The following is a 12,503-nucleotide window of genomic DNA, read 5'->3' as shown; positions in this document are numbered from 1 at the left end:
TGTATCTCACATTTTGAATTTTTATTTGTTCCCAAGAAATTAAACTATATAGAAAAAATATTATCCTGTGAACCTGGGCAGTAGAAGCCAGCTATGGTTCCCAGTTAGCCTTGATGGTAAATAAGGAATATTCTGTAGTCTTATATGATCTCCAATGTATAATGTATATGAACTTCAATTTTTGTTACTGTAAACATATGATGGGTTTACCAGGAGATAACCATTATAAACAGTAGGTTATGTACCAAGAAATGTTGAATAGAGTAGTATTGAAATCCTTGATGAAGGCCCAAGAGCTGTGAAAATTGAAGAGTCAAAAAGGTTAATTCTGTAACAGCATCTAATATAGTTATTTACATAAAAAATATAAAAATAAATTTTCCTGAGTCAACACGTGGTAAATGAATCATTTGCTTTCATTGATGTATTTAATTGCTATGGAAATAGAAAAGGCTTTTAGGATTAAAATAAGACCTCTTTGTTGGATTCTACATGCCTCAGAGAAATCACAATATTGTTGTTGACACTGGTTCCATCTTCCCATACAGTGAGAATCACACATCTCAGCTGTCTTGGGATTTCCAAAATAAGATGATAATCACCTCAGCCCATCTCAAGAGGTATGTGTAGGTGCAAGGACACATGCTACCGTCCACTTGAGCACTGTTATTTAGCAAGAAAAATCCAAATGAGCTTGTACTATGGTAAATCCAATGCAGTATAACAAAGAAAGCTGTGAGGTCAGGTTCACACTGCATCCTCCAATGTCTCTTTCTCTGGACTCCTAGTGGACTCTGACTGGAGAGGGCTTAGGGTAGTTCCTTGAGGGAGCATCTATGCCACCAACCTTATGTAAACTAGTTTAATAAAGCAAAAAATCAAACTTTTAAAAAAGGAAGCAGCTTGGTAGTTAAATGTGCAAATGATTATAGAACACCCACGAGTTTTCCTCATCAGTGGCCTCCATTAATTCAAGCAACGATTGTTTTGGAAGAATGACTAGAAAAACAGGAAGTTTCAAAACTATTTCCTGAAACTATTTACTATCTCTCTGAACTTAGACGTAGCCAAAGTCATCTGTATTCTTGTTTAAATCTTCAGAGAGGTTTTGGATCACAAAGAAGCATAATTCTGTATTCATTCAAACCCACCCATAATTTCTTTATTCCTTTTAAAAACACTAATTGAAAAAAATCTGCTGTGTTGTCCATCATGGTGGCCATTAGGGAAACAGTGAGCACATGGAATAGTAGCTGCACTGAGGGTTTTAGAGGGTCCTGTAGTGACACTAAATAAGTCAAATATGTCTATGGCTCTGCCACCTGGTACAGCATTAAAATCCTACAGCCATCACCCTCGGAGAAATAGGCTGTGCAGTAACAGCCGCACAGTGCATTAGCCCAGTGTGTGGGGATGTCATATGTATTGAATGGATGGAGAAACTCCACTACTTAGTTACAGATCTCCAGGGCTATTCCAGTAGCTTCCTGTGCTGCAGAATAGGGAGGATAACCAGCCATCAATGTTGTCAGTTCTCTGCCCACATCTGCACTGAGTGACTGAAGAAGGGGAGCTACTGAGTGCAAGTCTGTATTCAGTTCACTTTTGTGCTCTGGATCTAGCCAGGATGCTACTTTATCCTCTGGTAGAATTTCCCCCCTGATATTAGAAAGCAGGCAGGCAGGCAGGCTCCCTCTGAATGCCTGATGCATTGTCACCATCTATACCTGTACTGGACTGGACATGGGAGAGAGAAAAGTGACAAGAGGGTTAAGGAAAGCTATGCCTCCTGCTTCTGGGCTCTCTCCAAGGTCCACGACAAAGGGCAGTCTAGTCAAACCCAACCCCTTGCCTGTTCCATGTGCTCTGACACTTACATTGTTCTTACAAGCCCTCTCTTTGTGCTCATACTCCCAGGAAAAGACCCACTCTTTCCCAGACTCGGAGAATTCATGCAGATTGCAAAGTCTGGATTACATTATGAGGAAGGACAGCAGTTTTGCACCACACAAGCCGCGGGATGCTGGTCCTGCAGTCATTGCAAGTGACGTTTCAGAGATACTGTTCTTGGATGCAGTGCTTAATGGGGCTGCCCAGGACATGTCAGGAACTGGATCACCCCCAGGCAGGAACAGACTCTTCTTGCCAAGAGAGCTTTTAGTTCCACCTCCACCCCCAGAGCCAGCACTGGGAAGTGATCACCTAGACAAAGCTGTTGCCAAAGGAAATGTGGCCTCCTGGGGCTCTGGAGAGAAAGACAGAAAAAGCCAACCCCACTCTGACATTTCATTAACAAAGAGACAGGTGATGTTTGGCAGAATGGAGCAAAGGTGAACCTTGTTTTCATACGAATCAAGCAATAAAGATTTTCTACGTACAGAGTGCATTGTGAGAAATATCCTGAACAGATCAAGGTTTAACAACAAGCACTCAAAAACAGTGAGGCCCCTGAAAGGAGAGAGGATGTGGCAACATGCAAAAGCCAGTTGACTGTGACCCCTAGGTGAGGATCCAGATGCTGTCCTCAGGGGAATTGTGTTTTGCTATGGCTTGAATCTGGAACATCTCCATAGGCTCACATTTTAAAAGCCTCCTTTTCAGCAAGTGGTGCTGTTTGGGGAGGCTGAGAAGACCTTTGGAATGGAGCTACCTAGTGGAAGTAGATTACAAGGGACAAGCCTCTGAAAGTTATACTTGCCCACCCCTAGCCTCATCTCTCTGTTTCCTGATCAGCTTCCATATACAAACCAACAACCACAGCCCCAGTCACTATAGAAGAAATCTCTTTGCTATATATTCACAGCTTTGTTGGGTTGAAATCTCTCTGAAGCCATCGACTGAAGTAAGTCTCTTTTCTCTCAAGGTGACCCTAGCAGGTATCTCAGCCAGAACAGCACAAACATAACTGACATTGACTGAAGGTCATCATCAGGCTACAGTAAGGTACTCAGAGAAATGCCCAATTCAGATCAAAGAACAGTAAGACAGTCAATGGTATTCTATTAATTATTTTTTTCGGAGTATGGATTTAGCCTTCTCAGAAAGGTCATTGCTCATTTTCGTCAATTCACAAGGTACACACAGTGAAGTCATACCTGATGTCCAAGCCTAGTGGCTAAATGAGAGCACAGGTTAAAAATTTCTAAATTTGGTTCTAACAGACAGACCTTCTTAGGTATATGAAACTGCTTCTAAAAATATTTTACCTGGAGTGTGATAGGAAAGCGAGAAGAAGCTCATCAATTAGAAACATACAGTTTGGCCCATCCAAGGTACCTACCACCGAACATGAAGACAAAATGGACAATCAATACTTTCAGTTTTATTTCTTTAATGTACACAGTTTAATTATCAGTTGAGCAATTTCATAGTGAACTACAAAATGGCAGATGTTGAAATGAGAAATCAAGTGAATGTATGACTCATACTACATAACTTCAAAACAACTCAGTGTTACAGGTATTAGAAGCATAACCCAGAGAACAATACAACAATTGCTTCAATTAAACACAGAAAGCACGAGAAACTTCAAACAACGAGTATTTGGGCTTGCATGTCAGTGTGCTGGGTATCATAGATCACTTTCTGTCTCCACAGAAGTAATTTATTGATTGGTAAGAATGGCTCTAAAGACAAAGATGGATCAAAAAGGTCTACAGTGCTTTTTACCAGACTTTATCTGTAGCCAAAACACAAAACTGTTTTAGATTGTCCATTACTGTAATAGGCAGTTTACCAGCCTCACTCTAACTCTATACAGCGAGAGACAAAAGCAAGATGGTTTAAAACACTTCAGATGCCACCCATTGGCGTTCTCAAGGTATTACTGAAATGAACGTGACTATTGTTGACCAATTATATTTTACCTCCTCTATTTTAAGGCTGCTTTTATCCTAAATTACAATGCGTGTATTTTCAGCAGAGATGTCACTAAGTTTAAGTTTCCAAGTCATTGTTTGTAAAAGTACATAAAGCAAGTAATCATAATAAAAATGAAAACTAAAGGAATCCTGATCATTTTTCATTAGAAATTTTAATTAATACTTAATCACCCTACTTTTGTCCAAAGAAAACGTTTTTATCCCAACTCTTAAGCTCTGTTTTCTGGGCTTGTTAGCTATAGATACAGAGGGCAGATGATGCTGCCATTAAGAAGATGCTCTCTGGAACATGCACGCTATATAAGAAGAAGCGTCAACAATACCAACAGCACATCTAACCCTCACAAGACAGTTGCTGAAATTCTCTTATTTATTCTCCATGGATACACTGTTTACCAACATGGAAGAACAGAAAAATCTCATGACAGAAGGTTTGGCAGGCAATGGAATACTTTCTCTGCAGCCTGTTTTAAAATTAATTTTATGCTTAAAACCTTGAGAAGAAGGAAAATTTCTGTTTAGCCAAGAGAATGCAGTAACCTCTCAGAGATAATCCTTTGTTTCTGAGTAAACATTCTGGTCCAAATCTGATCTTGACAGCCCAAGGTCAAAAAAAAAAAAAAGAAAAAAAAAACCTACTCAGATGAGCTGTCCTCTAAGGGGATACTTCAGAGTGAGTCAGGTCAGTTGCAAAGATAATCTGCTGATGTCAGATATCAAGGATTTCCTCAGGGCTGCCAAATCTGAGGCTCTTCCAGTAGGAAAGAAAAAAAACCAAACAAATATATTTTCCATGAGTTTCTGAACTAGGGATATAACTATTGAAATGAGGATTTAAAGTATTTAAAGAGAGGCAACAGACCTTTACAAACAAATACCCAGGACTAAACATAAGCACTTCTGAAACAAGCCCAGGATAGAAACCATTAGGATTAGAAAACACACCAACCGAAATGCAAGCATGAGGACCATTCTGCTAACATTATCTAAGTGGTGTTTGCTTGTTCTAAGAGGCAATGAGATGTGAGTTTTGGAGATGTGTGCTTACTTAAAGGACAATTCTTTCCTTTGGGATTCTTGCACCCGCACCCACAGTTGAAAAAAGCTGTTCCAAAGTCAGGAGAAAGAGTGAGAAGTTCAAAGAAACGTATTCCTTCTTTGAGGAAGCTCACGCAGTTTTTATCATGAGAAGGATTAGAAAATCACTTAATTCTCTAAGTCCCAAAATCTGGTCCAGAAACAAAGGCCAAAAAGGTGACTTTTACTGGACTCCAGAGAGCATTATGGGAAGCCAAAGGTCTCAGTTTACCAGTAATTGGGCACATGCATAATGTGCACAAAGGAGGTGCCATGTTTGCTATAGTGTAAGTGTAAAGTTCAGGAAAACTGCCTTATTTGAAGAACAGTTGGCTAACCTTCTTGCAATCCGCAGGCTGAAATCTATGTATCATTAGCAAAAGGATAAAGAAATATTGTCCCAAATTAGTTTTCACTGACTAAAGATGAGCAGGGGTTGATGTGAGTATTTGCATGACTGGTTTCCCTTCTACAAGAACACAAAAAAACAATGTGCTTGGATATCAAGCAAACAAAATACAGACATTTTATACCACCATGCACTATAACCAGCTCTTAGAGATAACTCTCTTCAGCTTAGTATTTATATGACTCTTACATGCCTTGAGTGATGTAGGCTATAAATTAATAATTTTGTAGCTTTCCTCTTTTCCCTCTCTTCTTCACAGGAAATATTCGTGATTTAAAATGTGGATCTCATTGTTAGCAACTGAAAATTTTAGACTAATTTCACAAACAGAGTAAATGGTAGGATGGCTAAGAGTTTAGAACTTAGAATAAATCCCCGAACATGATCACCCTCTGTGATCCTCCATTTTTCCTACCTGTGAGATGAAGGGGATGCACCTCCTACAGGATGGTTGTGAATATGACACAAGTGATGGCTATCATGTGACAGAGCTGACACTAGGACCTAGACCATTGCCTTGTCAGCTGCTGTGACCACAGAGCCTGGAATACTGCTTAGAGGATCACAGCTTACTTAAGAAGAAGAGCTGATAGATGAGTGGCTGGTTACGCTGTTGGGCATTGCGCCGGGAATAGACTCAGGCATCAGCTGGAGAATGGTTAAATGTATGCTTCCTAAAGCATTAAGAAACATCATGTAAACTATTACTAAACCATAGTCAAGATGTATCTAGATCATTCTTTTGCCTCTGACAAGATCTTAGCAAACTAACAAGACACCAAGACAAATGTCCAATCCTATCCCTAAAAATCGTTAAACCTTCCTCATAATGAGTCCACTTAATCTTCATAGAATCCCAAACTTTTCCCATCTCCATCACACACTATCTCTAAAAGTTACCTATTTCTGCAAGTAATATTTGCATTCCCTTCTCTTTCTGGCCTTCCTTTATTCGTGTTTCCATAGAAATAGACTGTCTACACTTCTTTTTTCCTCCTGGTGTTTTGATCCCAATGTGGCAGTTTCCCACTGGGGATACCACCGTACAGCATGAGCAACTCATCTTCCCATGACGGGCAAGAAGGTTAGTCCCACAGAGCAAGCGTCTACTGCCTACAGATGAGAGTCTCATCTGACTGGGTACTGTTTGGAGTCACAGTTTTCTATTAGTGTTACCTTATTTATTGTGGAATGTTCAAGGGAGGGGTTTTTGGACTTTATTAGGTGTGTTCATTTGTAAAATGATTCATGTTTTAAACTATTTCATATTTCTCTTAAGATAAAGGTTTATTTTTATGTGGATTGCTTAGGAAAAGAAGCATTTAGGCCTCTCATTCTCGTCCTCTCTCTAAATTTCTAACATCTAGGGTAACATCTACAAGCTTAACTTACGACACGCCCTGTTACATACACTGCTTTCTAATTGCATACATGTTCTCTTTCCTAATTTTACCCAACGGCTCAAAATGAAAACGTAGAAGACTTTGCACATCTTGAGTGACTCTAGACCCTTTGTTATTTTGTGTCAACATACAAAACCCTAATCTGAAACTTTCTATAACTGAATGGAAAAAAAAAGAAATGAAAAAGGACATGACTGCTCCTAAATATGGTGGAAGAGAATGTTTACTGTGAATACAGGGGGAGCATAATCTGAGGAAAAGGGCATCTGGGAGAGTCCAGAGTAGACATGACCCTGGACAGCCTGAGGAGAGAGGGCAGAAGGGAAAAGAGAGGGAAGAGAGGGGAACAGGGTAGCCAAAAGGTTGGATTATATAGGGAAGGGCCACTGGGGTAGGGCAGCTCAGCCCCTGGGCTGGAGAGTTCAGGATAGAAAGCAGGGCCAGGGTATACTAGCCATACCCTGTAATGGGTGGGACTGAAGGATACTGAGAGAAGCTGGCAGTCAGGTTATCATATTCTATTAAATAGCAACCTCGGCTATTTGTCTCAAAGTTGAAGATGTAACAATAACTTTGTGAAAAGAGCCGTAAAAGAAGCAGTCCTTTCCTCTGAATAAATGTTGCCCCCTGATGTGTGATATACAGGTAAATATATCTGATGCTGCAGCCATTTTCCTACTTGAAAATGTTGAAATAGCATGCAAGCTACATTCTTTTTAACTGGGTGAATCTGATTTCTTAATAACAGAACACTTTCTGGTTTTACAACAAAAATGGCTGTTTGATTACTGACCGTGTATTAGGTAGGCCATCTTAACCAAGGACAGGCTGATTAAAACATGTGGATTTCATTCAAATTCAGGGTCTGATGCCCATTTTGTCCACCCAGAGAATTGCTTATTACAATACTGATACAGAATGGTCGATTTCACCAGGAAAATTCTCAGATCTCATTTCTCTCACATTGCCACAGTGCAGAAGTCCGTATCCATGGGAACTACAATCCCCAGTCTCAAAATGAGACACCAAAGATCAGAATGCTTGGGGAAGTAGAAAGGCTGAAGGAATGACTCTGGTGGAAATTGAACTATGACTTTAAATAAAGTCCTGAAGAACATGTTTGTGTATTTACATATGGGGTAACCAACCAGGAAGAGAGGTTGGGAGGAGGGCTGGTGCTTGGTTTTTGGCAAGGGGCAGTAACTGTGTAGTTTGTTTAGATGTGTTTGCTGACTTTGTCATCTAGCAGAACATTGTAGATGTTTGAGAAGATGCTGAGTGCAAAGTTAGGTGAGATGAGATCACCTAGAAAGTGAGGTGAGTGAGGCTCTGTGTGTGTGTGTGTGTGTGTGTGTGTTGATACACATTAATATGTATGAATGGATGTAGAATCTACTTAGTCAACATTGTATATATTCCTCAATCACTCCCCACTTTACATTTTTGAGATAAAGTCTCTCACTGAACCTGGAACTTGCATATTTGGCCGGACTGGCTGGCTAGACAGCTCCAGGGACCTTCTCCATCTGGGACTAGAATTATAAGGGTACCCCCATTACCTGGCTTTTTATGCAGGTATAGGTAATCAAGCCAGAGCTCCATGTTGGCATAGCAAGCACTTACTGCCAGAGCCATCTCTCCAGTCTTTAAAGTGAAGGTTTAAGAACCCAGTTTCATCTTTCCTGTTGTCGAAACTTATCCTTTTCAGCAGCTTGCTGTTGAATCTGGAGAACATTATTATTAAGAGACTTGGAGACCCTAGTGGGAACTTAATTACATAGTCACAGTTTTAGGTTTTTCGTTTATAACGAGTTGAAAGTCGATCTTTGAAATTAGCCTGCAATGAAAGGTTATCAGAATAGGCCTCGGTGTTCAGCCGCAGTTTCCTTCATGAGACTTCATGAGGAGTGCACGTCTTATACTGATGCTAAGAGATTTCCCAATCACAGATGGTACATGGGAATATTAGGGCTATAATGTACTGCCTCGCACATTCAGAGGCTACACTCAAGCCCCAAGAGAAACAGAAAAGAATGATATACCATGTAGTTTGAAATCTGACGCTTTCCTAATTTCTGGATTTAATCAAAAATTTCTAGAAACTTTAATAGAAAGATATAGTATAACCTAGCACTTAAAAGATGAAACTTATACTTATCATCAACTTTTATATTTGATGACCTTATGATTTTCCAAGTTACTCTGAATCTAGAATACTTTGAACCTAACATCATGCTTGGTGACAATGTAGAAGGTGCAGCAGAGAGGGAGCTGTCTTTAGAGATAGTATAAATCTCCTTTCCAGTACATATTTCTAAGAGAACTGAAATTAATTCTACTAGAAAGGACAGGTGAGTTTTTCATTAGCAAAGTCAAGCAAATGTGATGTGATTTTCAAAGCTGTAGACTGAATTATCAAGCTATCACTCCCATTAAAAATTTCCCAGATTTCCACTGCAGAAGAAATGCCTCCATATAAATACCTATATAGAATACTTATTGTCCGGACTTATCTAATTGTGCTCTGTGCTACAAGATTTGTAAGCACTTTTTCACCAGTTCTTTATCTGTAGACATTCACATTGCCCATTGTTTGAATCCAGCCAATATACTGTCACTGCAGGTGTTTCTCAGGTAGACAGATGTCCTGCTCAGCTTTTATGCCTCATGTTTTTTATTACACCTTTGATTGCTGCAGAAAAATGTACTCCCTGGGCATTCGCCAACTCAGAAATTTTATTGTTTTGTTTAATTATAGCTATTTATTTTGAGCTTAGCTGGAAAACTGTACCAAAGTGAAGGCATCGATTATATCTCATTTTGAGTAAAGTTATCTGGCATTTGTATCATTTAAAATTATTTCTGTTTTTATTATTTTCTTCCAATAGTACATGCTAAGTTCCAATATGATGTGGGGCCAAAGGGACAGTAGATTTGCAAAGAAGGTTTATGACTCTGGTCTATGTAAGGTCAAGCAAGACCTAGTATATAAAGCTAGTTATGTGGTTGTTTTGGACTATTTTTAAGAAATTTATTGTTCCCCAAATTATACATCTATATCATTCCCAAGAGAAGTCTATGCTAAAATTTAATCTCTAGTGAGTACAGAATACTATGGTAGCATTTCAATAACAAAGGGCCTCTATTTGTCTCAGTTATGCCAACATTGCTTAGAAGACCGAATGCCCTTCTTCTCTGCATCTCATTGTGAGAACACACTTTGCCTAGAATAATTATTATTATGGGAAAGTTCTTAACCCATGGTGAGGGAAGAAATGAATGAACTTCCTCTAGCTCCTACAAACTTTTATAAAGATCCCAGGCAACCACCCTAGAACTTTTGAAGAATGAAATAAATTAATATATTAAAAGAGTTACTACTCACTCAATAACAGAATTATCTGCTGACCTTTTCTTTTTTGTTCAAGATAATAAACAATGAATTCCCAACATTTATAAATCCTTTTGCTTCATATACAAGTGGCCTTCTTAACATCAACTTATGTTACATATAGAAATATTGATAAATTGAAAGTGTCAAAATGACTTTTCAAGAGCAGTGTTGTAAAAGTGGAGAGCTTTAATTATAGGAGATCTGATCGAGTAAAATGGAATAAATGGAGAGAGCATCCTTTGACTGTGGCATGGTGAAACTGAAGTGTCTCTCCTCCAACACAGCTAAGACACAGCGGCGTGTGAAGACAGAGAAGGAAATAAAAGGGAGGAAGAAGTGATGGAAAGACAAAGGGCTATCAAAATTATGCCCCACACTCTCAGACTACTCCAGAGTCCGTCATAAACTCAGCTATAGATAATCAAACTCAACGGACATACAAAATAACCCCAGTAACATTTATATTAAAAATCACTGCAAACTCATTGTGATTAACTCAGCTTCATTGTTGGGTGGTAGATTTCACTCAGTGCCAAAAGGCTTTGCAAACTGGTCTTTCATTTTAATTACAATTGTAAATTGATTCAAAGAGATTCTTAGAATCATGCAAAATTCCGTTCACGTTCTCCATCGTCGACTTACTCTATGCTCTAACTCAGTGACTCATTTCTCTAACAGAAGGGCTGGATGTGTCCTTGCCCAGCATGTGAAATGCTGCTTGGATCCCAGTACCAAAGAAAAAAAATCAATAAACAAAGATTCATTTCTGCAATGGATGATACCTCTACATATGTGTGCCTGGCCAGGCACAACATGAAGAGTACCGACCTTCTGAATGCCATAGAAATAAAAGATGGAAACAGCATCCAAAGTCTCTCGGCCTTGGCGTGTCACCAAAGTACTTCTTTAATAACATGGCTGACTTTCAAATTCTAGTAAGAAGCTTGACTATACACATTTGGTTATAGTCACCTGAACAACTAATAATGGGCAGGGATATCTAGAAATTGAAATTTCTTTCTAATGGGCAAAACCGACACGTCTCTGGCAGGTTAGGTACCAAGTTAGGTCTGCTGAAGAAAGTATGGACACTAATTGGGAAAATAGTTGATAAAATTCTCTTGGGTTTAATGAAAAGCAAGTGAAAAGCTTCTGACAAGTGGCTTCCCTCACAAGGATAAAGAGTGCATGAAACCCAAACATTTTGTAATGTTCATAAGCTATTCCCTGTGGAGGGCAAGGCTAAGATGACACATGTGAATTCTATTCCCTAGTACTACCTGTAAGTTAACTGGGCTGTGCCGGTTATAGAGAGATGATAATGGCAGGAACCCAAATACACACTGTGAACAATGGCCTAACCCCAAAGTTTTATGTTATTTATGAGTGTAACTATGTGAAAGCAAAGAGCAGTGTGGTTGGCCTGGGGTGTGGCAATGGGCACTTGTGTGGACTAGGGCTTTAGTAGACATCTCTCCCTCGAAATTCACTCATGACTTGAACGGGGTGGATCTTTTTCTTGGCGGAGCCTCTTCTGACAGCTGCACACGTTTCTTCTGGCTTCTCTCTTTTAATCAAGGGCTTTTTAGCAGGAGCCTTCATTCTCCACATGACAACTGGGTGCCGGGGCCCTGCCGTACTCTGGATGCGGATGATCTTGGTGGAAGCAATGTACGACATCTTCACTGTTTGTACTACAGCGTTCATTAAATTTTTTGCTGCCTGGATCAGGGAAGTGACACTGTCCAACTGTAGGAAAGAATAAAGAGAAAGGCTACTATTTAAACATGCAGTTAGGAATGTAGACATTGACGATGTAGAAGCTGAGAGTGGCATTTTACTTTGACCCAAGAAATGAATGAGCTAGTTCTTATTTTACATTTCCATATGTAATCATCTTCATCATTCCATCCTATTATTTGCAAATATTTATCTGAAGCATAAACAAATTCATATTTTATTTTTAATGTGGTGTCTTAGAAGGGTAAATTTCTTTCTCTTTATTTGCAAGAAAGCCACACACACACTCTCACACACATAGAACAGACATAAACATATATTACTTTTTCCCTTGAGTATTTTTTAAATAATCGCACTTAAATGGGTCTCTGTCTTAACATAGAACTGTGATTCTACTATAGAAATAGCTAATATAGAAAGAATAGAGGGTTGTAATAAAATTGAGTTTAAAGTCCAGATTTCCTTCTTGGCAACCTGGAGAAATGGTTTAATTATTTTCATCAAATCAGTTAATTCAGAAAAAATATATATATTAAATATATGTAAATTTATATATTAAATATAAATTAAATATAAACCAGTATGTTAGCTGCCATAAA

General features: G+C 39.0%; 1 protein-coding gene across 1 annotated transcript in view; it reads right to left on the bottom strand.

The window, feature by feature from the left end:
• Positions 1-3,318: 3,318 nt before the first annotated feature.
• The window catches only part of Ctnna3 (catenin alpha 3), a 1,290,503-nt gene continuing 1,281,318 nt past the window's right edge, over positions 3,319-12,503 (bottom strand). Inside the window, exon 18 of the mRNA XM_013351193.2 lies at positions 3,319-11,913. Coding sequence (XP_013206647.2) covers positions 11,626-11,913 — 288 coding nt within the window. The 3' untranslated portion in view covers positions 3,319-11,625. The remainder of the gene's footprint in view (positions 11,914-12,503) is intronic.

This window comes from Microtus ochrogaster, linkage group LG2 (genome assembly GCF_000317375.1).
Source record: "Microtus ochrogaster isolate Prairie Vole_2 linkage group LG2, MicOch1.0, whole genome shotgun sequence".
Taxonomy (NCBI): Eukaryota; Metazoa; Chordata; class Mammalia; order Rodentia; family Cricetidae; genus Microtus; species Microtus ochrogaster.
This window is presented reverse-complemented; position numbering and strand designations above follow the sequence as displayed.